At 37.5% G+C, this 27,758-nt stretch overlaps 1 protein-coding gene across 3 annotated transcripts; it reads right to left on the bottom strand.

The window, feature by feature from the left end:
* Positions 1 to 476: 476 nt before the first annotated feature.
* TAMM41 (TAM41 mitochondrial translocator assembly and maintenance homolog) lies at positions 477 to 27,758 on the bottom strand. Of its 3 annotated transcripts, none has more exons than XR_014173955.1 (9): positions 27,437 to 27,758; positions 26,488 to 26,667; positions 25,569 to 25,661; positions 18,337 to 18,487; positions 15,646 to 15,791; positions 11,636 to 11,801; positions 8,359 to 8,421; positions 3,470 to 3,593; positions 477 to 3,384 (listed from the first exon to the last, which is right to left on the bottom strand). XR_014173955.1 is itself a non-coding variant. In XM_081937124.1 (8 exons), exons 1-8 carry the CDS (start codon positions 27,551 to 27,553, stop codon positions 3,520 to 3,522), a joined length of 990 nt encoding a protein of 329 aa, XP_081793250.1. In that variant the 5' UTR covers positions 27,554 to 27,758; the 3' UTR covers positions 477 to 3,519. The 3 variants fall into 3 exon arrangements, 1 of the variants encoding a protein (XP_081793250.1); XR_014173956.1 differs by having other exon boundaries at positions 477 to 670; positions 2,960 to 3,593; XM_081937124.1 differs by having other exon boundaries at positions 477 to 3,593.

The following is a 27,758-nucleotide window of genomic DNA, read 5'->3' on the forward strand; positions in this document are numbered from 1 at the left end:
ACAGCACCAGTTGATAAATAACACTGATTTTTCACAAGAAATTGAGAAAATTTGGAATCATTCAGCACTGAGAACAATGGACAATATGACCAACTGTCAGCTGATTAACAAAATCAATTTCATCGTTATGGTTATCATATTCATGGGCACACTTGAAATAAGCAAAGTCCAAAGATACTGTCCTTCCGGGTTTTTTAATGGGGTTCTGATCCTTGTATGATTGTTATTAGATTCAGCCCTTTCACAGAATGCTATTTATCTTTCATTACTTCAACTTCTTTGGAAGCTCCAGCTCTTACTAGACATAGGCACTCTAACCCATGTTACAACAAACACTATGTTAGATGTTGACCTGCAAATCTGAAAAAAATCCCTCATCAATGCTTTATTGTTAAATATATTTTAAATAGAATATAACCATAGAAATGTTTTTAATTTATATTTTTAAATAAATGTGCAGAAAAAAACAAGATGAGCCCATTTAAGTAATTTTAATTGCATTTTCAGTTAAAACAATATTAAACTCTATTTAAGGGAATAAGCAGTTCCAGCTAGTTCATCATATGGATTCCATTTCCAACTGTGTAACATTTTACATCTTCTATCCCCTTCATTGCCTTCCTGGGAGGGGTCAAATACAGGCTTTCTTCCTTAAACATTTAAATTGCGTCTCATTGTGTCGGGTAAAAGAAAACTTTTATTAGCATACAGTTTTTATATTGGCTTTACACAGACTCTGCCCCTTAATATAGATAACTGATTCACACAAGAGGGAGCTACTTTGTAGTAAATGAATCTTTAAAAAAGATTATTCAAAGGAGTTTTCAGGGGCTACAACTATTGCATTGCTTAGCATGCAATATTCATGCATCCTGTCGGAACAGTTAACATAGCTTCTGAAATGACATTACAAAACTTTAGTAGAGAAATTACTCAGTGTCTACCTCATTTTTATGAACTCTTCCATATAGATATTTAGCATTAACTATTCCTTAAAATTAGCCCTTGTGGCATATGATAATACTGGACATTTGTAGTTTAAAAACTTTTCAGAACCCATTGTTTTCATGATTCTAAGCTAATCAGGAATTGATGAAGTCATAATAGGAAAATGTTATGAACCTCTGTATCTGTGACAAGTGTTATACATACACACAGATATTCCTGTTTCTATTGTCAAATATTTCTAAAACATTCCTCATTTCTGCTATTGTGGCTTATGATTTCTCTTATTACATCAACTTAAAATTGAGTTGCACTAGAGAATGGGTTGGGGGATTGATTGATTTATATTTACTACATTTATATTCTGCCTATCTCACCAGTAAGGTGATTCTGGGCAGCCTTACAAATTACATCTTGGGCTTTTCACACTTTTTCTAACTCACTGCTCAACATTCCTGATTACCAGCTACATTGGCTGAAACCAATACCTAAAATAGAAAACTGCAATACTTAAAAAAAAATCATTTTTTACTTCCGTAGCTCCGCCTTACTATGTTCCTATAATTTCTCTCTCGTATTTCCCAAAATGTCTCTACTACTGGGAATAGAATAGAATAACAGAGTTGGCAGGAATTTTGGAGGTCTTCTAGTCCAACCCCCTGCCTAGACAGGAAACACTATACCATTTCAGACAAATGGTTATCCAACATCTTCTTAAAAACTTCCAGTGTTGGAACATTCACAGCTACTGGAGGCAAGTTGTTCCACTGATTACTTGTTCTGTCAGGAAATTTCTCCTCAGTTCTAAGTTGCTTCTCTCTTTTATTAGTATCCACTCATTGTTTCTTGTTCTACCCTCAGATGCCTTGGAGAATAGTTTGATTCCCTCTTCTTTGTGGCAACCCCTGATATTGGAACATCGCTATCATGTCTCTCCTAGTCCTTCTTTTAATTAAACTAGACCTACCTAGTTCCTGCAACCATTCTTCATATGTTTTACCCTCAGTCCTCTAATCATTCTATTGCTTTTCTCTGCACTCTTTCTAGAGTCTCCACATCTTTTTTACATCGTGGTGACCAAAACTGAATGCAGTATTCCAAGTATAATCTTACCAAGGCATTATAAAGTGATATTAACACTTCATGTGATCTTGAGTCTATCCCTCTGTTTATGCAGACTAGAACTGTGTTGGCTTTTTTGGCAGCTGCTGCACACTGCTGGCTCATATTTAAATGGTTGTCCACTAGGATTCCAAGACCCCTCTTACAATTATTACTATTGAGCAAGGTACCACATATACTGTACCTATGCATTTTGTATCTTTCTCACAGGAAGGACTCTGGTCAGTGAAAAAACAAAACAGTACTATGCAAAGAGCTTTCACAAGCAAGGAGAAGGAATAAGATAATAAATATTCCCCCACATCTCCTTCACCCCAAATCATTACAATATGCTCACTTCAGGAAAAGATGTATTGAGGATCAATTTCATAACTCAAATCACTCTTTTAATAAAATGATAATTACATGTCCTTCTTCCCCCTCTTTTGTACCATTTTGTCTGTCTCAACTCCTAATAATAACATGCACTAGTCTCTGTGATTTTCCTGGCAACATGTTTTTGGAAGTGCTTTGCCCTTGCCTTCTTCTTTGAGTTGAAAGAGAAAGTGTTAAAGGCAGAATAAAAACTAATTCCTTGCTCCTAGTCCAATGCCTTATATTTTAGAAAAACAATTCAGGAGCTTTCTTTTTGTGATCCAGTAGTTGAAGTTCATTGCTTTGGATGTTAAGGAAGAAAAGCAACCTAAATCACAATGGAAAATATTCTCTGATTTTATGTTAGGTATTATTGAGCTTGGTTGGGCTACCTGAAGATTATACAGTCTGACATTACGCATTTTGTGAATTGGCAGTGTAGCAGAACACTTTCATTACATACATTATATATACACCTATTATTAATCCCAGGAACTCAACAATAACCAGATCTTGTTTTGAAATATGACCTACTCACCAATATTTGGCTGTGATGTCAGCTGTGCCTGGAAAGCGCATGTCTGACCTTTCTCAAAGTTACTTGATATGTAGCTCTACACAGTGAGTGTGCCACAAGCAAAAGAATTTAACACATTGCTATTCAGTGTTTCTTAAACTATAGGACAAAATCATTATAGGTTCTTGGTAAAATGAATGAGGCAAAAACAGAAGGACAATAGAACTCTTAACCCAAATGTGATTTTAAAAATACCTCAAAAATATAAGACCTTGGAAACAGGGATGTTTTGAAGATATTACATGTATAACACATGTAAAGTAAGCCAACTGGAAAAGTTAGAAAAATGCTAATAAGCATAGGGGAAAATCATTCCAAGCAGTCTTCAAGGAAGCAGGTAAAAAAATGGATTTTATCTTAATCTGTTATCTTCTCTGAAAAGTTGCCTGAAAATAAATAATACAACAAAGTTTCTCCAACTGAACAAGATGCTTGGTCTTCCAACATGATGCAAAAAATAAACTAGAATACCATTTAGTCATGAGAAGATCAGGTTTTTCAAAACTTTAACTTCATAGCTGTCATGATTTTCTGAACCATCCCTTTGACATTTTGTACATCTTCTTCATGCTGTAGACCAATGACTTTTTCATCCCTTTAAATTAAGAAATATTATGTAAATAATGGATAGAAAAATATGATAGAATTCAACACCCTACATTCATAAACTTAGCCATATAACCTATCAGTTGCTGAGTTGCTAACATAGGGCACTGCAGCATAAATTCATTGGAGAATTTATTGTGATAATTAATCAGTTACACAAAGCTATAAACACTTTTCCCCATTCAAAACTGCTAGGACTCTTTTCTTTTTACTATTCAAATACAAATTAAGGGCTTCTTAATTTAAGATACAGTATTATTCACAAAGTTGCTTTCCTGGTTTATTTGCTGTTACAAATTATTGTAAATGATTATAATTATTTTGATGACAACTTTTCAATGTATGTATTACTAGCATTAAAATATATTAAGGAATTTTATGTGACACTAAATAAACTGCTTTCCTTTTCCATGATCACTCTTGATTCTTGTTCTGTTAATTTATACCTTCGAAAGGCAAAGAATAACTTCAGTCAATTACCCAGGAGGTTTTTTTTTGAATTACCTGATAAATCATACTACCAATTTATGGTTAACTCTTTAGCCTATTTGACAAGACTCATGGACCCATTTACCTATTAAACTAGTCCCCAATACATTTCTGAAAAGGTTAGTTTCTCAATCTTACCCTGCTGACTCTCGTGAATTCAGATTCCAGAGGAGTAGGCAAATCTTCAAGATTTTAGTCAGACTTTTTGTGTTGCTATGTAATTATATAGCATATGTGCACAGAATTTACAAAGTAGTTCCTTCTTAGTTTTGCATTTTGTCACTTCCTAAACTTATTGCTATTCTCACTTTATGTAAATGAAACCAATCCCCCATCCTTTGAGGGTACATCTAAGTCTAATATAACAGTCTGATTTCTATTTTTCACTTCCATATAACCTTACAAACAGCAGTCGCTTCATTTATTATGTGCCATTAGTGATTGCTATATTCATGTAATACATAATATTTTGTTCACTCAAAATGAAGCAAAGTAATATTTATTAAAATGTATGTCAAGCATAGGCCCAAAGCACTATGGAAAGCAGAGCATGTTCATATCCCAGGAGGGATGTCTCTATTGACATGAATAAGTTTTGACCCTTAAATATTAACATGACTTATTTGCATTTCTATTTACTTTTGTCCAGGCCCTCCATTTTAACTTGAATAACTAATGTTCTAAGCACATCTGGGGTCTACAATACATTTCAGTTTGACCATCTGGGGACCTCTTTACTAAGGCAACAACAATAACAAAAATGCCGTCTTTTCCCTTAGAAGCGCTTTCTTTCTCTGCCTACCTTGGTTTTTACTATTGCACTACATAACGTCTCCAGGTGTCTAAGCTTTTCTTCATCCACCTTGGGCATCCATGACAGATTTAGATGTTGAGAGAATGCCAAGATTTTGCAGTCTCTGGAAGCCTCTGGCCTGCCTGCTGTTGGATACCAATGTTGTATTAGGAGCTAACCCTGCCTGCTCAACCAGTATATTTGTAAGTAAATATTATAAACTCTTCAGGAATCCCCTCAAGGAAATCTAGCCCATCAGAGGCACCTTTTTTAGAAATTTCAAATAAACCCTCTTCTCAGTTAATGAAGTGCAGCAGGACTGCAGGTAGTTTTTTTTCCCCTGATGTTGATGCAGCTACTGATATGCATTTGGTCAGTGCAAAATATATGGAAAGTTTTCTTTTCAGGTAGGAATGAAGACCATCTGGTATTGCCTCATATAGAGATATCCTTTGCCTTATGCATGAATAGTCTGGGAGAGGTCACAGACCAGATGTACAAGAGTGACACTAAGCAAATAAAAGGAAATGTGATCCGGCAGCAAACAAATTTAATAAAATAAAAAATCTAGAAGAGGTTGTTTCTGTTGTTATTCTGAATCTCTCTCTCTCTCTCTCTCTCTCTCTCTCTCTCTCTCTCTCTCTCTCTCTCTCTCTCTTTCTTTCTCTCTCCCTCCCTCCCTCCCTCCCTCCCTCCCTCCCTTAGTAGTGGCCAAAATTGTAGAAACCTTTTGGGAAAAGTGTATTTTTGAGGTTTGATGGCTAATAACACCACATTTTTTGGAGTAGAACCATAAAATTATATATCTGTCCATTTACAAATCTGTTCATTTCTCCTCCTCCTAACTCCTTGGTCTCACATTCATACTCAAGATACATAGGAAGGTATGTTTTTCACAAAAAGCTCTACTGACGCACACTCATTACTGCAAATATAAAAAACCTTATTTTATTTCACATAAGGTTGCCAAATGTATTCTCTCTTTTTGTGAAGCATCTAATTTGCAAGCATTTCAGAGCCTTATACGCCATAAGACCAAGAGGAAAAATAAATCAATGGATGGTGCCATTTCTAATAGAAACCAGACCCAAAGACTTGCCACAGATTTTAGAAAACATACAATCTTTTTTTTTTCTTGAAGAGCTAAATAGGGTCTCCACAAGTAAGCAAAAAAAAAAACAAAACAAAAAAAAAAACCAACAGGGCTCAAGCTAGTTTTAAACTACAAGGACTGTGCAAGATGAAAATAAATTGTTAGATGGTTGAAGGCCTTGTATTCTTTACCAATGTTTGGAAGCAGAACCTGCCAGCTACATAATAAACCCTGGATGGTATATATGCACTGCAGAACTTAGCAAGGACCATTTCATCTATCGTTCCACAGGTGATGACTCAGGTGTTATAGATCCAGGTATTTGACTGAAAGAGGTAACTGCTGCATGGCAGTCCAGCAACATTTAACATTTACAGCCTAGCAGGATCTAATTACCAACCACATTCAGAATCCAGCTGAGATGATGGTAGCGGGTGAGACTGGAGAGGTGAAGGCAAATTACTAACGTAATGTCTGGCTTGAAGATACTGCCTCAAGCCTGCTGCCATTAAAATCTGAATAAAGTCTGTGTGGGAAAGAGGAAAAGGGGTGTAGGAGATGGGTGGATAATGTAGCACGAAGAATAATAGTCATGCAGGTCTGTGCTAGTTCAAAGCCTCATTAGAAGAATTAGAGCTGTAACAAGAGAAGGATGGTTAAGTGGTTAAACCGGTATCTCTATTCACAGCAAAATATATGAAAAACACCCACACAACAGTCAAACTTAATTGGGCTTATATCTTAAAACATCTGCTGCACTGCTACAGTCATTGCACTGATGCAGAGAGGCCATTCAATTTATCAGTAAATCAGAATGAGTTAACTATCCAGAGTCAGGTTATACAGGGATTCCTACCAATTAACAAGTTTTGACCACAGGGCTAATGCTCCATTATGCAGGTTCTAGCAACTTGCTGAAGTGGCAGACATGTGGAGAATTATCTCAACTGAGATCAGTTTGTCGCATACAGACTATTAGAAACTTGACAAAAAGGTTTCAGAATATTCATAAACCAGGAAGACAAAGCAATAAAAAAGCCCAGTACCCTCATTTTTATATGCTTCCTTTCTTTGCTGATATAATTAAGGGTGATAGTGGAACACATGGTAAAACTAACTCCTACATGGACATATTGTGAAGAAAGAAAAAAATATTTTATCCCAACAAAATTATGACACTGAAAACATCCAAGCCCTTGGTATTAAGTGTCCCTCTCAAAGTGTCCCTCTTAAATATTTTTAACATTTCTAGAAAAAGCAATGCCATGTCTTGCTTTCCCAGTCATCTCACCCTCCCTGTAAGATGTAGACTGGCTTGCTTCATGATCTATGGCCATTAATATGTCTTGCTTCCTATCAGTTATTTCTAGTGAATGGGAAATAGCTCAGGGATCTGATGTTAAATGAAATTGTCCTACCCATTTACAGAGGGGAAGGGAGAAATGAAAAATCACAACTATCTTATTGGCAGCAGACCTCATTCTCCTTATGGGAAGCTCTAACTTCACATTCCATGGAAAAAGCTACAGCTGGGAAAGTTACTGCAATTTTGTGATTAAAAAATAATATTTGTACATATCATTTTAAAATTCAGTCTCTGCAAAGGGTTGGAAATGATTCCAAGCTTGGTAGACAGCAGTTTTCTAAAAGCCTAGATTTTAAGAAAACTTTAAGAAAGTTTTGCAAAAAATCTTTTTTTTTTAATTTTGCCCACATTATACTAGGAACATATGTCATACTTAACAGCAATATGTGGTTTTACTACCACAAATTGTTGAAACATTACTTTCACTGTTCTAAAAAACATAGCTCCCATCCTAAAATTTAGGCTCAGTTTTGCAGTTTTAGGTGTGTTCTATCTAGAGGTTTGAAAAACCCACATCAACAAGCAACATACAGAATAAAAAAAAAAACAAAGCAAAGTTAAATAACTGCAATTAAAGCTATGAGTTAAGTGTACTTGAAGTACTTTTTAGAACTACAGTTTATTCATTAGATCACAGAGTGCCTAACTTAATAACTCATGAACTCATACAATCTATCACCTTAACTAATAAATGCAGAATTATTTTTCAATACTTCAACAACACATAGCATCTTTGTTAGCAGAGAAAGAGAGAAAGGTCCCAAAGCTGCGAGATTAGAAGGGGGAATCTTAATGGCAGGTAAGAATTGCTTATAGACTGCTTTTTACCCAGTATGAGAGGTTTGGAAGGTGCAGAAAGCAACTGAGCCACAGTATTAGCATCTTAAGACAATTTAAATCAATGGTCTCTATTGTTAATTTTTTAAATTCATTTTTCATTTTCCTTTTGCAAAAATACTTTTGTATGTTTGAATACAAGACTGTCTCGAAAAACACTGCACACAAGTTCTTACCAGCTGTTAGGGTAGTTTTAGCACTCTGAATTAGGCTGGACAATCCCACAATTCTTGAAATACCTGGGGAAGGGGAAAGAGGAGGTAGAGGAAAGAAAGAGAAAATAAACAGAGTCAGATGTTATTCTTGAGATTATTTGTAAAAAGGGATTTTAAACATTACATATGATTCCAGAAACACATTAAACCACACTTGGCAGAATAACCAGGTGACCATCCCACCAAATGCTGTATATTTTTATTTTGTTGGGGAGATTCGCATGTTTATTCGAATGTTTTTAATATATATTATAATAATATAATGCATGAATATTCAAATTTTCTGTTCTGTGAAGTGAAGCGATCTTCACAACTAAATTCAGGTTTTTCCTGTAGTCAATCATGGCTATTTGCTGTTTCTGATGAAGTTATTAACCATATCTTGTTAAAAATTGTTGAAAGTGGAGACAGGAGGGGAACAGACAATCAATGTAAATGAACAAGGAATTAACAAGGTAGAAATGGAAAATAAAACTCAATGAGGTAAAGGCAGAGAAGAAAAAGCAGAGAAGAAAAAAGAGCATCAGAAAAAGAAATGAGCCAAAAATAAAGAGAGAAATAAAGGAAGATGGGAAAGAGAAACATGGGGGAGGGGGGGAGATACTCAAAAATTCTATTGAAAAGTGAGAGGGAAAATACAGAAGAAAAGATATAAGACACATAAAAAGAATAAAAAGAGAAAGGAAAACTTAGAAATAGGAGAATGGGAGAATGATATGATCCAGTAGAAAGAGAGACTGTTAACAAGATAAAAATATGTTTTAATTAGAATGTGTGGGAATTATATTAAGAACCTTAAAGCTGATAAATAATTATGTTTCGCTGATTATATAAAATTTGAAATTTGAAACTTGAAGATTCAAATTGTTAATGGAAAATAGATGGAAAATAAGTGATAAATTGTTCATTTTTAAAGAGTAGTATGTGGTTAAAAAGACTATATTGCAGCAAAGAAAAAGAGTAAATATGTCTTTGGTCATCCAGTGGTCTTTGGGATTGTTATAGCCCATGTCTGATAGCTTTGGTCAAGTTGTCTCATAAAAACATCAGTATGCCTCACTTTCCTTAATACAAACTCATTGTCCTTTACCAGCTAAAATTGCTCTCACCTGGAGGGTCTTGAAATGCCCCCCTCAGGTGGCTCATAGTCAGAAAAAGAAGTAGAGCCAAAAGTGGAGTGAAAACCGCTAAATCCAAATGGCCAAACTCCTGCCGCTACAGGATTAGAGAAGAACTAACAACCAGCAGGCCTGGGCCTGTTTCCTTTGACTCCAAACAAGATTTGCTCATCTAACCACTCAAGCCCAAAACAGCACCTGCAGTAGATAAGATAATAAAAGGCAGAAAAACATGAAAGGACAAGGTTGCAAGGAAGAATCTTGTGGGAACAGTGGTCTACTAAGGAGCTACTCCGGACGTCTGCATTCTAAGCAAGAGTCATACACCCCAGTTAGGCTTGAAATAGTATAAAATGACATCCATTGAGACAGTGAAGGGCTGTTGGTGGTCTTTGTCTTTACCTTCCTTGGATGCTGGTTCAAATCACACATCTGGACCACTCCAACTTGGTTTGTTTATTTTGACTACACTGTGCTTAATCCCTGAATATACTTACTGTTCTATTTTAGAATTCCAAACTACAACACCTCTCAATTCCAAAATAGAGCTAATCTAATAAATGACAATGGCCTTTATGTCAAAGTTACCCAGAAAGGCAGAAAAGTCAGGTTAGTACCGCAATAAGTTTAGTACTAAGTCCCTTTCCTAAGAGGGTCCATGAAAGTTCATTAAGAATCCTGAAACTGACACAAAGGACTTTTCCCAAAAGGCAACTGGATTCCTTGGATTTTTTTTCTTTGAAAACATTTCACTTCAGTTCTGAACCGAACTGAAATCTTTTCAAAGAAAAATACCAAGAAAGTCCAATCGCGTTTTAGAAAAAGCACCTTTGGGGAAATAATGTCATGTCTGATTGAGAATCTTCAAACACCTTTCTCCCAAAGGAGGCATGTGTGACTGGATGAATGCTGTGATAGTCATCAGGATCAAGTAAATATTCCTTAAGGTATGTCTCAGTCAGGGAAACTGGGGGCCATTGCTGTCAAACTGGCAGCAATTAGCTGCAGGACCCACCCAGAAATCCCCTTCAGCTGAAACTAATTATAGTTTAATTCATCTAATTAGTCAAGAGAGTAAAGAGGCAGACATCTGGTTAAACTTTTCCAAGCAAATTGTCCATCTCTTTGTCCTATATTAATTGAAATCCATTTAATATAACCAGACTAGAGGGTATGCTGGTGACCTTTCCAGCATAACTTTCCCGACAACTATGGCTGTGTTGTATAGTATCCTACTATGGTTGTAGCATTTAAGATTGGGGGAAATTTAGGCTGAGAGCTGGAATTTCTAAGTCCGTTACTGGACATAACTAAATCCCAAGGTCAGCCTGAAATTCTGCCCTGAGTAGCTATAGTTTATTGGCTAAGACCCAAGGAACAGCGAATGGTACTTTTATGCAGAGTGGTGTATTTAGACCAGGGGTGTGAAATTCATGTCATCACGGTAGTGTCATGTGATTTATTGGGACTTTTTCCCCCTTCGCTAAACCCGGTGTGGGCATGGCCAGCGCATGACACATCTGGTTCGCGGAGCCACATGTTTGACAGCCCTGATTTAGACTTATCAGAACAACATTAACATGGTAATCATTTTGTGCAATTTAATAGACCAAGTGAGATCATTCAGTGTGTTCATAACTCCCAGGCACAGTGCTGGAATTTCTAAGTACTTCATTGGACACAACCAGCTCCCAGGTTCAGTCCACAAGTTCTGCTTGAAGAGCTATAGTTTATTCAAATGGCTGTTGGCTAAGACCCAATGAATGGTGCAACCAATGAATGGAACACACCCAATGATAGTTCTGCATGTTCTATGGTAAGTGGTTTGTGAGCCAAATAACCTGAAAGCGGGAGTCCGGAAGTAGAAAATGTAGGACAAATATACACAGAGAAGCTTGTTAGGCATGACTAAAGCCTTGGCATAAGAACATAGCATTTTGAATTAGTCTTTATAGATTCTAAAATGGGCTGACACAAAAAGTATCAATTACATCATCAGCTTTGACACCACTGCCCATTTCCAGCCACATATACTTAAATACTACGGATTCTGAAACTACTATATACAAGACTGATTCTAAAACATTCACTTCTGCAAATGAATTATCATTAAAACCTACCTTGATGTACCACAAATCTACAGTCAGGGTCATGGGCGACTTGTAATAAAATTTCTTCCACATCTCTGTTCTTCCCTGGAGAATCCCTGAGAGAAGTTATTTTTTGCTGCAGGGTGCTTGGTAAAGCCATCAGTTGTGCAAACTGACCTTCTGGACTTTTATCGATCTAAAGATTAAAAAAGGAGCAGACACAGCTTGTTTTCTTTTAACAACAACAACAGAAAATTAGCAGCCCCATCTGAAACCAAGTTGCCAGCTCATGCAGGTTATCTGCACCGGAGCACTGTCCATTCACCCCATAAAAGGGCACAGAAACTGGTTAATGCAGAAGGGAAAGTATCAATGAATATGAGTACACCCAACCCAGTAGAGCTGACTGATTTGACTCAAAATTGTATCTGCATTTTGATCTTCACTGCCACCTGCAAATGTTTTAAATACGAGACTAGACTTGGGTTGTTTGCATTCGGAAATTTACATATTTAAAGAACTGATATGATTATCTCTCTCACTCAATGAATCTAGGCTGCAACTGGTAAAAACATAAAAACACTTCCTACACTTGCCAAGGCATCGGAATCACCCATATTATTATTTTATAAGACTTTTTAAATTTTAACAAAAGATAAAATACAAGAAAAGGAAAAAGTGGGTATGGGAAGAAACAAAATTGTATTTGCAGAAAAAGAAAAGAAGAAGACAGAAAAAAAAGAGTAACTTCTGACTTTCTTCAGTATAGCTACTAGCATAAAATAATAAATTTGCTCTAACATTAGCAATAATACAAATTATTGTATATTTGTATAATAAATATACAATAATGTATAAGTTATACATTATAACGTCTATAATCATAAACGGCTCCATCAAATCCCATAGTTAAAATTTCATCTCTTTCACTTTCAAGCAAAAAGTCCAAAAGTGGTTTCCAAATAGATACAAGCTTAGGCAAAGTCTTTTCTTTAATCAAAGCAGTCAGTTTTGCCATCATCTCTGCCAAATCTATTAACGTCACCATTGTGGAAATGTGTAAGTCTTTCTATTTCTGTACATATGAAAGTCTCACTGCTAGAATCACCCATAATACTGGCTCAACCCCATTCTAGTGCTATGTTTGGAGGAACAGCCAGGTCTTCATGGCCTGGCCAAAAGGCTGAAAGAATAGGGAGACTTCAGATGGAAGAGGGTTAAGAGGGATGAGTAGTATCCGATGACAACTTTTGAGGAAAGGGACATGGAATGTGCTTCACTCTATCTGGTTTCTGCCCTTCCAGGCTCTTCTAGCCTCCAGGCAGTGAGCAAGCATCTGAACCGCATCACTTGTGTGCCATGGAATGCAGACTTGTAACAATATCATACTAGACCTAGTGCCACTAAATGACTCCATCCAGTGGCTTCATAGTGCAACTTAACTTGGAGATGAGAAAGATTAGAGCACCCCACATAAAAGTCAAGGGCTGGATCTTTCTTCCCCACCAACATTTCCTGGTAAGAGCCATGGAAGAAGGAGAACCATTTCCAAATAGTGCCTCCCCCCCTCCCAATTTCTAATCACCTCAGATGATCCAGAAGCATACCATAGTTGATGGTACTGAAAGCTGTTGAGAAAAGGGCCAGGATGAGTGCATCACCCCAATCCTTTCAGAGGTCATCCACCTACATGGTTATCTACAAACCTAGAGCCTCTGAATAGGCAGAGAAAAAGATATATGATATGACAGGATAAACGAAGAGACTTGTAAACAAAGGAAAATCTTAAATCAAGCAGATAGCCTTGGTCAGTTTATAAATACATCTTCAAAGACTGGTTTAATTCAGGCAGAATTTTTTTTTCAGTTTTGAACTAGTGATTATATCCCATTTTCTATCATTTATAATCTACAACAGAATCAAGTTGAAATCAAGTTGCTAAATATCATCATGCAGTTGTCATTTACGGCAAAAATGTCACTCTGTTTCCAAATGAGATTGGTCCAATAATCTGAGCAAAACCAATGAATTCATGAAACATGGTTTATCTGAAAAGTTAAATTTTGGTATATGAAACATGGTTTGTTTAGTCTTCAGATGATTTGTTATAAATCTTTGCCAAATACATTATTCTCACTGTTTATATGGAATAATCATTTTTCCTGAAAACTGCTGTAAATTAAACCGGGATTCCTGCACCCAACATAAAAGCAGAATGTAACAATACAATACAATAGCAGAGTTGGAAGGGACCTTGGAGGTCTTCTAGTCCAACCCCCTGCCTAGGCAGGAAACCCTATACCATTTCGGACAAATGGCTATCCAACATCTTCTTAAAGACTACCAGTGTTGGGGCATTCACAACTTCTGGAGGCAAGCTGTTCCACTGATTCATTGTTCTAACTGTCAGGAAGTTTCTCCTCAGTTCTAAGTTGCTTCTCTCCTTGATTAGTTTCCACCCATTGCTTCTTGTTTTACCCCCAGGTGCCTTGGAAACTCCCTCTTCTTTGTGGCAACCCCTGAGATATTGGAACACTGCTATCATGTCTCCCCTAGTCCTTCTTTCTATTAAACTAGACATACCCAGTTCCTGCAACCGTTCTTCATGTGTTTTAGTCTCCAGTCCCCTAATCATCTTTGTTGCTCTTCTCTGCACTCTTTCTAGAGTCTTCACATCTTTTCTACACCGTGGCGACTAAAACTGAATGCAGTATTCCAAGTGTGGCCTTACCAAGGCATTATTAAGTGGTATTAACAGTTCACATGATCTTGATTTGATCCCTCTGTTTATGCAGCCTAGAACTGTGTTGGCTTTTTTGGCAGCTGCTGCACACTGCTGGCTCATATTTAAATGGTTGTCCACTAGGACTCCAAGATCCCTTTCACAGTTACTACTGTTGAGCAAGGTACCACGTATACTGTACCTGTGCATTTCGTTTTTGTTGCCTAAATGTAGAACCTTACTCTTTTCACCATTGAATTTCATTTTATTAGATAGTGCCCAATGTTCAAGTTTGTCAAGATCCTTCTGTATCTTAAGCCTGTCTTCTGGAGTGTTGGCTATTCCTGCCAGCTTAGTGTCATCTGCAAATTTGATGAGTTCCCCATTTATTCCCTCATCCAAATCATTGATGAAGATGTTGAAGAGTACTGGGCCCAAAACAGAGCTTTGGGATACTACACTGCATACCTCACTCCATGTAGATGCAGTTCCATTGAGGACTACACGTTGAGTGCGGATGGTCAGCCAGTTATGAATCCATCTGGTGGTGATGCTGTCTAACCCACATTCTTCTACTTTATCTAGTAGTAGTTATGGTCTACCTTATCAAATGCCTTACTGAAGTCCAAGTAAACTATATTGACGGCATTCCTCTGGTCCACTAATTTTGTCACTTTGTCAAAGAATGCAATAAGATTAGTCTGGCATGATCTGTTTTTGACAAACTCATGTTGGCTTTTGGCTATTACTTTGTTTGCTTCTAGGTGTTTGCTAATTCGTTGCTTGATTATCTTTTCCAGAATCTTTCCTGGTATTGAGGTCAGGCTGATAGGTCTGTAGTTTCCTGGATCTGTTTTTCTCCCCTTTTTTGAAGATGGGAACCACATCAGCTCTTTTCCAGTCCTTAAAAATGGCATTTTTAAGTACATGTTTGTGTGTGTATGTCCAGACTCAGGCTTGACTCCTATCAACTATATGGAGAACTGTATAGTTTTTTGGAAGTGTTTTGCCAGGTTTTTTTCCCTAGGTCTGAGGCAAAATGATTGCCCCAAAATCCCCTGCTAGAACTCCTGGTCTCCGTTTTCTAGCTTAGTGCCTTTAACCATGACACCAAACTGACGCTCTTGAATACAACCGGATTTAGATTGACAGAATTACATTTCTAAAGTAAGATAATGACTTACTTTTCCAGATTTCCTAAGTAATCAAGCCACCTGGATATGCCAGGCTATGGATAGCTTGTTATTTACATATCACACTCTTCAAAATAGTTTACATTTTTTTAAAAAAAAAAATCTTCCAACATTGACCTGCTTACCTCTAACTTGCCCAGCTGATGCTTGTATATCACTTGAGGGCTATCTTGCAAAATGTGGCTATACAGCTTCTGAAAATGTATCATGTTTGGTTTCACTATGTTCATAACCTTTGATTTATCTTCTCCAATGAGCATTCTGAAATCGCCTAAAGCAAAGTCAGATTATCAATATTTATATAGGCAACCTGTTTACAGAAATGTAGTTTGCCTTACAATTATTAAGATTTCTAATACTAGCTGCAAACTGAGACTTAGTCTTATCTTCGTAATTACAGTATTACACTAAAGCAGGGGTGGGAAGCTATGGCTCCTTCATGACATGGACTTCAACTCCCAGAATTCCTGAGCCAGCCATGCTGGCTCAGTTATTCTGGGAGTTGAAGTCCACAAGCCATACAGGGGCCATAGTTCCCCACCCCTGCACTAAAGGAACAGTGAAAACATGCATTGCAAAGGGGGCACACTAAACGAATAATACATAATAAAGAAAATATAGCAAATACATGTCCCTGAGCCAGAAGATCCCACTTAAAATCACTACGTTGTGAATCTCACACTGTGGCTTTGGAACACTTATTAGCATAATTTACCTCACAGATCTATTTTTAAAAAGTCCCATCAAACACCCTAAGAACTACTTTTATGAAAAATGCAGCTTAGGAAACTGCAGGCAGAATATTAACTGCATTAGAATTCCTCAGGAGATCCTTGCTAATTGGGAAAGTAATGGCGAGTCGATCAATGTGATAAAGAGAAAGGCCACATTCCCATGACACCTGGCAGCCTCTCCTCCAGTCGCATTAGATTTTAACTGCTGTCCTCCCCACACAGCTCGTATGTGGTCTGAGGATGTTGGGGGCTGTTGTCCAGCACACACGGAAGTTTTGCGGTTGGGGCAAGCTGATCTTATCGGAATGCCAGTGCCATTTTCCCCTTAAACGCACAGGTTCAGACACTGCAGTTTGAACATTGGTGTCAGCCAGCAGTATGTGCCTTGAGCTCTCCTGAAACAAAGTCATCTTCCTGATCTGATAGAAAGAAATGCTAAAGAAGGCTTGAAGGTCCCCCCACCCAACATGCCAACATAATAAATTCATTTGTTTTGAGTGCAAGAGCTGCATCTTTTATCTTTCTTGGGCTACTGAATTAAGCTTTCATTGTAAAGTACTCCCTTTAACACTCAAATGTATTACACTGAACAAAAATCTGTACATTCAACTGATTTAAGATGAAAATCAGATATGAAAATAGCCCAGAAATCAAAAATATGGGTGCTTTCTAGCTGATAGAATGCAGGCAACAAGATATTCAGCCGAAAGCCTCTAGAGACCCTCGCTTGTAGAAAATGAAAGTGTGCTAAGTGCAAAAGTGGGCTATGGCTGTGCAGCGCACACTGGCAATGTGCACAAATTGTCATTATTAGCAGCAAATGATGAATTTGGCAAATGTCACATTACAGCCAATAAAACCATTCAGGGAAGCCAAGGTATAGACTGGGCTACAATGAATGACAGAAAACATTTGGACTTTGGTGGTCCTGTGTGAAAGTAGGAACCCATATGCTGGCAATAATCTGGTGTTAAGTTCTGATAATTAGGGATAATGAAAGAAATCAGTGATGAGTTTGAGGAAAATTGTGCAACATTCTGAATAAATGTGATGGAGAAAAATCAGTCTGTTAAGTCACGTAAATGCATAAAGTGAGAACATTCGGAAGTCTAAGAATAAAACAGTTGTGATAAACATCTGTTTTGAATATATGATTTAAGTCTATGTCTATTTGTAAACATACATATGTTAAAGTAAAGAATCTAAAAGTACAAATAACCTGATAATTTATAAAAATATAAATTGACGGAAGCAGTAAAAGGCTAAAATGGCATTTTGAATGTGGGGTACCATCTTATTTGTAGCGGATCTTGGGGGGAAAATAGAAAAGAAAGAAGAGAAAAATAGAAAGAATCAAGAATCATAGGGTTGGAAGGGATCCCTGACCAATGCAAGAATCCTCTTTGCTTCCTGGACAAAGACTGTTTAATTTTTCCTGCGAAACTACAAATTTAGGAGGCAGGCTATTCCACTACTTAAAAGTTCTCACATCAGGAAAATTCTCCTTATTTCAAGTCTGGATCTGTCTCAATTCAGCCTCTATTCTTGTAAAAGCAGAAGGCTTGCGAAAAAAAAGATGAATCCTGCATTTTTAGAGTGGAATGAAAGGAAACTGGACAGCAAAAAAGATGTGGAAGCTGCTTGGAATAGAATAGAAAGAATTGTTACAGAATATTACAGAAGTGTGAGGAGTTACATTAATGGGAAATATGGAAAAGGTTGATAAAGCAAAGGCAACTATGAATGAAGAAAAATATGCAGATTAGAGAATGCTAAAAAAAGGATGAAAGATATGTTAATGCATAGAAAGAGAAAAAAGTTTGTAGGCAAAAGAGAAAGACTATAAAAAAAAGAACTTAGAACAAATGCGTGGAAAAGTGCTAAAGGAGTATCCAGCTGAGTGAATAGAACTGAAAATAATTTGAGCTGTACAAATGCAAGACCCAGAACACGCCTTCCTAATAGTTTGTTAGATAGATGGCTGAGCCACGTATTATGCTAGCAAACCATAAGCAAAGTTGGTGCAGTTACGATCTCATTTTTTAAAAATCTATTATTAAACTATTTAAAATCCATACTCACCACAATACGACAATCCAGCAATCTTCATATAAAGATCTTCTTCAGAGAAGCTTTCAGGCAACATGAGAAAAGCTGCAATGACAGCACTCTTCAAATTACTGCTCAGAGCCTCTTGCAGCTTAACATTCTCATTCTGAGCCAGAATTTTCACCTGTAATTAGTTGGAAAATTTGGTCATCAAATAAGAGGGAAAATAATCAGCAATCTATGTCATTAGAACAATCCTCTATAGGTTGTTTAAGGGATATCTTCAGAAATTGAAGCAAACAAAAAACAGGCCCTCATCCTGAAAGCAAAATGCTTTCCTTAGCTTAATGAAAAGATCTAGGAAACACAGCCACAATGATAATGGCCTTCGAAACCAAGAAAATGTCAAGACTTTATGAAATGATATATAGAAAAATCTATAGCAGCATAAGACCCCACTCCAATGTATGTTTTTCAAAGCTTTTTCTTTCAATCAAAGGACTTTGCCATTTCTTTTTTAACACACATCTTCTGAGGCAGCTTCGAACAGAAAAAATGTGTACAATCTTGTTATGTGTGTTCATTGAGGAAGACTTCTCTTACTAGATCTGACTCAGTATGTTGCAAGAACAAGTATTGCCTCTAACGTGATCACCATTTGCTCAAATGTAAAAAAAAAATCCACAAGATGAGTGAAGGAGACAGCTGGAACTTGACTGAATAGAACAGTATTTTGGGATAGAGTTCAATTTTGCAAACATGCAGAAAGCACACAAACATCACTAATTCCATGACAGAGGCATGATTGTATCCAGAACCTCACAACTGAAGATACACACACACACACACACCTCCCCCTCTCTCCAAATGCAACCCTGGAGACTCAAAAATGAACCTGTGGTGCATCCAATATCATTATTTTTCCGTTATCTCTCCCTGCATCTGAAATGTGGTTTTTGTTAGTTACATAAAACTTGAACCATCTGAGCTGTTAAAGGTAAACTGGTCCTGGGAGAGGTTCCTAGAACACATGTTTTCAATTTGCCCTCCAGTCTGTTTTTGAAAGCCTAATTTTGCAAACAAGCATTCCCCTCCCCAAGAAAGGGGGGGGGATAAGTACCATCGTTTGGAACTGGGAGAGGCTGGTAGAACAATCTTGGGCTACAGTGGAACCCAGCTGCTTTGCCAAATATCTCCAATGATTAAATTACACAGTCCGTGGAATAATCAAGTGACCATACCTTAAATTAACTGTTATGGAGAACAATTGTGTTACTTGCTAGGAAAGCAAATTCACTGGACTGCATTAAGGGGGGGGGGGGGTAAAGAAAGGTAGCACCATGACCTTGAACTTGCCTTGGACTACAGTTGCATTTAAAGAGAATAAATGTAGAAGCACCAAATGTCTCAAAATGTTTGGGTTAATTTCTGAATATATTTGAAAAAGCTTGCTTTGTTTCATATTTTTATTTGGTTTGTAACTTTAGCTGAGGCCAGTGTTCTCCTAACAGAAAATGAAACAACTAAACAACCACACCTTTGGAATGAGTTTTGGAAGAAAAACATCCAATATGAATGTTTTTAAATGACTTTTCAACCTCCAAAATAAAGGTTAAAGAGAGGCAATGGAGCTGAGTCATTAAACCCTTTATTTTGAAACACAATCAAATCCAATTTATTCTCAAAATTACTTCAAAATATAGTTCTAAAACACAGGTTTTAAAGGTATGGTGTTTAGAACTTCTTACAAAGCTTTAAAGTATTTTTTCACCCATTGTGTATATTACCCATTTGGTCTTTAATGTTCTTTCAACTGCCAGAATCATTGTACCACTAAATTTCCTTTTTGTATTTTTAAAACAAAATACAACTAGAAAGAAAGAAAGGGTGAGGCAGAAAATGTATGCAAATATAATATTTGCAATTTCTAAACTAAGCTACTATACTAGTTTATTAATTTCTATGGTTACAAAGGAGAGTGCAAAACACACAATAGATTACCTAAGGCAGTGATGGCGAACCTATGGCACGCATGACCATCCGGAGGCTTCCCTGATGCCTTCGGAGCGCTTAAAACGATCCTCTGAGCAAACCGGAAGTGATTTTCAGTTTGCTCGAAGGGTCGTTTTTAGCGTTCCGAAGGCTTCAGGGACCATCCAGAGGCTTCCCTGACGCCTTTGGAGCACTTAAAACGACCCTCCGAGCAAACAAGAAGTCACTTCTGGTTTGCTCGGAGGGTCGTTTTAAGTGTTCCGAAGGCTTCAGGGAAGCTTCCGGATGGTCCCTGAAGCCTCCAGAGGGCCTCCGGGGGGGCGGGGCCGGCTCTTTTCGCCCTCCCCAGCCTCCTATAATGTCTCTGGAGCCTGGGGAGGGTGAAAAAAGCTTGTAAAAATGGGGAGGGGGTCACGCCTGTTGTGCGCGCATGCGCACTGGGGGGTCGCACATTGCATTATGGGTGCGGCATGCCCGCACACAACTCCCCTGCGCTCCCCCCACTTGTGGCACGTGAGCCAAAAAAGGTTCGCCATCGCTGACCTAAGGCAATCTATAGGAATTGCCACTAATATCTCATATAAAGAAAGAAAACCACACACAAAGTTCCACATTCAATTTCTGACAATCACTAAGAATACCAGAGAAAGATCTGGAAACTCTATGAATTACAGAGCTCTGCATTAGCACTTAAAACTAAACAAGAAACTATGAATAACTGCTGACTGGGAAATTCTAAAGTTGAGTTCATAAATAAGATTGCCAAGTTTGGAGACCCCTGTTTTAAACCAATAATATTAATTTTAAGCCAACCTTTGCTGTGTTTTCAATAGGTACTTGTGCCTTATTGAAAATGTCCTCATCTGAACAGTCATTTATATTAAAACTGTTACAAGAGGAAAGTGGAAGCCTAAAGTGGTATTTGAAAAGAAGAATGCGACGGCAATAATTATGTATTTTAACTAATCAGGTCACAAATGGGAAGGTTACAAATGGTGATCACCTGACCCTGGCATAAATATATGCCGTTTGCCAAAAATCCAAAGTTTGATCATGTGACCATGAGGGATACTGCAATGATCATAAGTGCGAAAGATGGTCATAAATCACTCTTTCAGTGCTTGAAAGAGTGTAAGTTCAAATGGTCACAAAACAATGATTATAAGTTGAACCTGTGTGGCTAAAACCGAAAAAGCTACTCAGACCACTTGTGCAGGAAACCGCAGGACTGAAAGAATGTGGAGAATGTACTGGCTGAGAAACAGGAGACCATTATGGCATATCAAACTATAGTTTAATCCTATAGGTGTCTGAAAAGACTCTTGCTGGGCATTCTTTGCTGACTTTGTTGACAGATTGTGGGACAAACTGGAAGTATCCATTGATGGCTCTTCTTTTACATTTATCAATTGCATGAAAGTAACTAAACGGTTATTATGTAATCATAGGGTATTTATCTACAATGGTAAATGGACAGTTATTTTAAATTCTGTATAAACTCACTGGTCCAAACTCTTTCTAAACCCAGTTTACTTTCTCCAAGATTAGTATATTGACCCAATTCTGAATTAATTTATGTGGGTAACATTGTTATTTTATAGTCTATAGCAGGGAGCTGAACAGGTTTTACTACTGATACCAAAAAGAAAAAACTCACCATAAATTACTAAAAGGACAAAGGTTTTGTTTATCTTCAAAAGCCAAGTCAGATCAGAAAGCCAGATAACAGCAGATCAGTGTGCATGTTATTCAGTGGGTAAAGGCTTTCTAGACAACTATAAAGATTAGGGAGAATGGCCACAGAAACATAATAGCAACTATTCATTTGATGTATATACAGTAACTGGTGCTGCAATTATTGCATCTGAAATTAAGACTTTCAAGCTTGCTATATGCACTTTAAAACCCTTTAAAAGAAAACATAATCCGAATTCCACAGATCCATGCTTGATGTGCTTCAATGTGCACTTTGTGTAGTAGGAGAGATTAACTCGAGGTCTAGCCTGGTGTCAGATCATAAACGTTTGATACAAACCAGTGGTGGATTGCTAACCAGTTTACTACTGGTTCGTTTATACTTGCGTGTGCAACACTTCTGTGCATGCGCAGAAGCATCCAGGTGGGTGGGCAGAGCCTCCCGCCACCACTACTAGTTCGGCCAAACCAGCAGCAACCCACCTCTGATACAAACTGAAGTTTTACTCTAAGAATTAGTCCTCTTAGATATGGGTTTATAGCTTTTGCTCCAAATAACTCAAGACCCACCTGTTCCAATTAGCTGGCCTGGCCCAACTATAGTGTTATTCTTCAATTCTCCTGGCCGGTATTTTAAATTTCTGGGGTAGATTTTTAATGTTGGTTTAATTTATTATTATTGTACAGATTTTTATGTAATTCATTTTTACGGGGTTTTGATGTTTTTATGTATTTGGTATTTTAACTTTTGTCTGTACACCGCCCCGAGTCCCTTCAGGGAGAGGGAGCGGTTTATAAATTAAATAAATAAATAAATAAATAAATAAATAAATAAATAAATAAATAAATAAATAAATAAATAAATAAATAAATAAATAAACTATAACAGCAAAGACAAGGTCAAGGAGCCTACTGTGCAACAAATCACAACATGAAAATCACAATATGCAAGTTCCAAGTTAAGCTAACGCAAAAAAGGAAAGCCAACCAGTTCCACAAGATGATCTTCAGCATATGCCCACTATCGTCAATGATTACATCAAGAATTGCTTTGAAATCCTGATCATAGTAAACCAATGAACCATGGAATGAAATTTAAAAAGCTGCTAAGGAGGAATCTAAAGAGAGCTCACAGATGATCAAAATGCAGGTTGAGAACTTCCTGGAGAAGGTCTTAGCTATGTGGCTGCTAAGAATCAGTGTCTGAGATGCCCAAAGTTCTTGCCTTTGCATAGCATATAAATCTGTATCTGTTGTTAATCAGAAAGAAATGTTTTGAAAAGCCCCTACCCATAGAAAGGCCTTAACATTCAAGTGATGAAAAAATTGACAAAACCTCAAAGAAAACCCACATAGTATTTGCAATATTTTTCCAAAATGAAAAAAAAAGGAAAATCCTAAATATCCATGTGGCAACCATTACATCTAGTACATCTCAGTTTCAAATAGTTAAAATAAAGTAATTCCATATAAAACTTGTTATAAAGTACTATTGGTTTCATTGCAAATGCTAGAGACCTACTTTTGTACAATGTCTACCCAAGTGAACAAGTGCCTACTCAAAGAGTTGGCAAATATTAACAGAAAAGCTAAATAAACACAAATGAAAACATATTTTGCCTCATACAGTGCAATTTTCTCATGCATCAAAACATTTCATACACTGTGATATGGCTATATGGAACCACCAGTCACATCACCTTGCATGTTAAAAGTTAACATTTGACAAAACGTTTTCAAGAACTGAATGCATTTGGAAGCAAAATCCTGTAAGAACTTAACAGAAAAAGTCACTTACATCTGATTGCAGTTTAATCTAGTTCCCACATGAAAAGATAAACATTCATTTTTTTTAAAAGAATGTCATAATGACTAATTAGGAGTAAAGACTGTAGAGCCTCTTCTAAGGCCAGTATGTAATTTCTGGTTTATTCTGTCTTAAAAAATATTAAGGTACATATTCCAAAGCTTTTAAAACCTTTCTTTTCCACTTTAGTGCCCTTCAAAAAAATTGTGCAATAGAGTGAGAAAATGCCAGGCAGCAGGTAAAATTACACTAAACACAAATCAGAGTTATCCAAATTAAGATTCAATTCCAAATGGATCCCTCTCTCCATATCAACGTTACTATTAAATTATTACTAAGTGTATCTTAAACCAAACTGGTTATTTTGTCTTTTTTTTTTAATCTTAAAACTCTGCTTCCATCTTGTGGCCAGTCAGAATAAGTAACAAATTTGTCTCTCCCTTTATTCTGATGGGCATCTAAGTTGAATTCCATTGTATCTACTATCATCAGCATTATATAAGATATGTGAAATGTTTAAATTAGAGTATACTTCAGTACAGTGAGCTACAGCCACATATTCTAGCACAACCATTGCAAGTATGGAGAGATAACACTTCTACCAACAATTCATAACACCCTGTCACACCCTGCTTCTTCTAGAGTCAGGGATTGCATTGTTGGTTGTACAGTCGTTAGAGATATTGCAATGATCTCATACTGTTTACCTTGACTTAGCATGTTGTGCAAAGCCGTGGATAGGCTAATGTTACATGAATAACAGAAGAGCAAATAACAATAGCCTGCCTTCTATTGCAATGGAGTTGGTCAATGCTTCTGAAAGAAATCTGTGCTTTCTGCCGTTCCAAAATGCATCTGTTGCTTAGCCCTCATCCCAGCACTCTGGGTAATTTGCTCCATTATCCAAGAACTTAGAATAAAACCATGGGGATGAGCTGAACACTCGTTTTGAAACCATGCCAATACACCCTCCCCGTTTGGTCTGGTAAAAAGCCTGCAGCATTTTCAGACTCCTTTAAGGAATGCTTAAGGAATGCAGGGTTTTCACAAGCAGTTTTGGGTGTCTGTGGGTGTCTTTAAATAAAAACAAATCATGTAAGGCAGGAGGGCAAGAGAGACAATGCAAAATGGAATTGTGTAGCCATCTCTTCAAAACAACAGAGGACAAGTTAATCCTCCATTTTAAATAAAAACAAATCATGTAAGGCAGGGGTGTCAAGCTCATGTCACGTGACGTATCGGGACTTTTTTCTTTCACTAAACTGGAGATGGGCATGGTCAGCATATGATGAATCCAGCCCGCAGCCCTTGTGTAAGGCCTTTAGATCAAATCTAGTAGCAACTTAAAACATCAGAGACTTTAAAATGTGAGTAGTCTAGACCAGGGGTGTCAAACTCACGTCATACATCGTTGTCACATGACGTATCGGGACTTTTCCCTTCGCTAAACCAGGCGTGGGCATGGCCAGCACATGACAGACATGGCCTAGACCAGGGGTGTCCAAACTTGGGAACTTTTAAGACTTGTGGACTTCAACTCCCAGAATTCCCCAGCCAGCATGGCTGGCTGGGGAATTCTGGGAGTTGAAGTCCACAAGTCTTAAAGTTCCCAAGTTCGGACACCCCTGGCCTAGACAATACTATTATGACTCACAGCCATCATTTATTTTCACTGTATTACTGTCAGTCAATTTCCCTATTATTACAGTGGGTGCTATCTACCATATTTTTTTTTCATTTGTAATTTCAAACAAATAAGCAGAAGTAGTACCGGCTTTTGCAGACGTCCAGCTACATAAAGTGTCTTCCACCGTAGCAAATCTTCAATTAAAGCATCAGTACTTATGACACCATATTTTATAACCTGGCAGAAAAGAAAGCTAAATCAGAGAAAGGTAATTTTGAGATAGGTTTAGCTCTACCTAAATCAAACATTGAAAAGCTAAAAATGTCAGAAGTCTTATTATTCTGACCTTTTTAAGAAAATCAGATTTTTGTCTAACTTTGCAGGTCATTTTCCTGAAAAGCAACACATAGCAGGAACCATTTTTCTTAGGAAACTTTGACTAAGCTGGCAAATTTCTTCTTATTCTCCAACATACCCTTGAACTCAGATTCTTTTCTCTTTCCATATTTATAAGACTTCCTAAGAAGGTTGCTATGTTCCTGTGACTGGGTTTTGAAATCCTCAGTAACTTTTAAAAAGAATATATTCATTAAATGTTTAATTAGAATAAATATTTTATTAATAAAATATCAGAACAGAATAACTTTAAAATGTGATCAATTTTAAAATACAATGAATTTAATTTTCAGTATATATTTTGCTTTCTAACAGTATTACAACACTGTAGAAAGAAGATAAACATCAGACAAATTAGAAATAGTTTTGCCTTTTTCTTAAGGCATAGACATTGTTCTGTAGGGAGAACGAAGCAGACGCTGAACTGAGGCAAGGCAGGTTGAAGCTAACACAACCTTTATTAACAGTATAACACGGCAAAATGTAAGGCAAACCTCGAACCGGCAAACAGCAGCATTTGACAGCTGACAGCCAGAGCTATCAGACACTGAACAAATAGAATGGCTGCATTCTCCAGCCAGCTGGCTGCTTGCATCTCAACCAATCAGGAGCCGGCAATGATAGTCAATGGCGTTGTAGCCTCAAGGACTTAACAGACATGACTTACCCTACCATTACAAGGCACCAATGTATTGTAATAAATCCCTGCTCCATAGTTTTGGATGTTGCATATTGATTTGGTTCCAAAATATTTTAGGCAGGAATAATGACTTCGGTTTTTGGACAGGTTCATTGTATGCCATGTTGTAGAATCATCAACTGCAAATACAAAATCCAGCATATTGTTCTGCAAAGGAAAAGAAGGTGCACTGACTTCTCTAGTTGGCAAAATCCACAATTCATCTGCTAGGATTAGAATCTTTAGCACCAATCTCATTTTTAGCTTATCCAAGAAATGTGTGAGACATGAAGGACAATGTTACTTGGACACCTCTATTTTCCAGTGTGGGGCAGGAAGGACATTTATCATTAGGTTGTCAGACTAACAGACAAGTAAAATAGTTTGCAGGAACCCTAAGTGCTACTCTTTGAGGAACATTAGAACAAGAAACTCAATTCAACGCTGCATTATATACACATAACTCCTTCCATAACTCTAAAAAAATCATGAATAGTTGCCATCTTCAGCTACAATGGGCTAGGACTATTTTATTTTTAAAAAAAAACTTGAAGAAACTTCTGATTAATTCAGTGGACAGGTGTTCCAGTCAGCAATCACTGGAAGCCTTGTAAGGAGGCTAAAGCAGTAAAAATAAAAACTCGGTGTTAGAGAAGCTGTAACATGCTCGTTGGTGATAGAACTCAATTTAATATTTCCCAATTTAAGTCAATCTTCTATGTAACACAGGATTTAAGTAACAGTAAAAAAAGTTGGAAGGAGGTGGCCATCTCTCAGGGATACTAGCACTCATTCAAGCGTATTAAATCAATGTTTAAGAAACAGGTCTCCTTCTCTTTCCAAGGGTATATAAACAGCTTGGGTAGATCTATCAAGTGGGCAAAATAGCTCAGTGGTGATGGATAAGGGCTTTAGACTCCGTCCCGTTCCGTCCCACCTCCGTTGTGGCTGTAGAAGACCCCGCTTGTTGGAAGACCCCAGAGCCATAAGCGAAGGCTAAGCTGAGCTCTTGGGGGAAGTGAGCCAAGATCCTGCGGAACTTCACGGCCGACATGCGGGCAGAGGGGCAGCAAAGAGGCTCCCCCCGGAATTCGCGATCGGCGCCTTCTTCCAAGCAGCACGTGGTCAGTCCGGGCGGAAGCCTCGCCTCGCCAGTAGCTCCGGAGGAAAGGTGGTCGGTGATGGGAAAGGAACAACCGACAAGTAGCCGAAGGACGCTGCCTAAAACCACAGCGCCCCCTTTCTCAGGCGGTTATCGC

The sequence above is a fragment of the Natrix helvetica genome (assembly GCF_964273705.1).
Source record: "Natrix helvetica genome assembly, chromosome: 1".
NCBI lineage: Eukaryota > Metazoa > Chordata > Lepidosauria > Squamata > Natricidae > Natrix > Natrix helvetica.

Excerpts from the sequence above, each read along its gene's own strand:
- TAMM41 (XM_081937124.1), bottom strand. The coding sequence starts at position 27,553 with ATGTCGGCCGTGAAGTTCCGCAGGATCTTGGCTCACTTCCCCCAAGAG. Across the intron at positions 18,488-25,568 it reads CTGGACGTCTGCAAAAGCCG|GTGAAAATTCTGGCTCAGAA; the intron begins GTACTACTTCTG and ends AACTAATTACAG. Across the intron at positions 3,594-8,358 it reads TAAAACTACCCTAACAGCTG|GGATGAAAAAGTCATTGGTC; the intron begins GTAAGAACTTGT and ends CTTAATTTAAAG.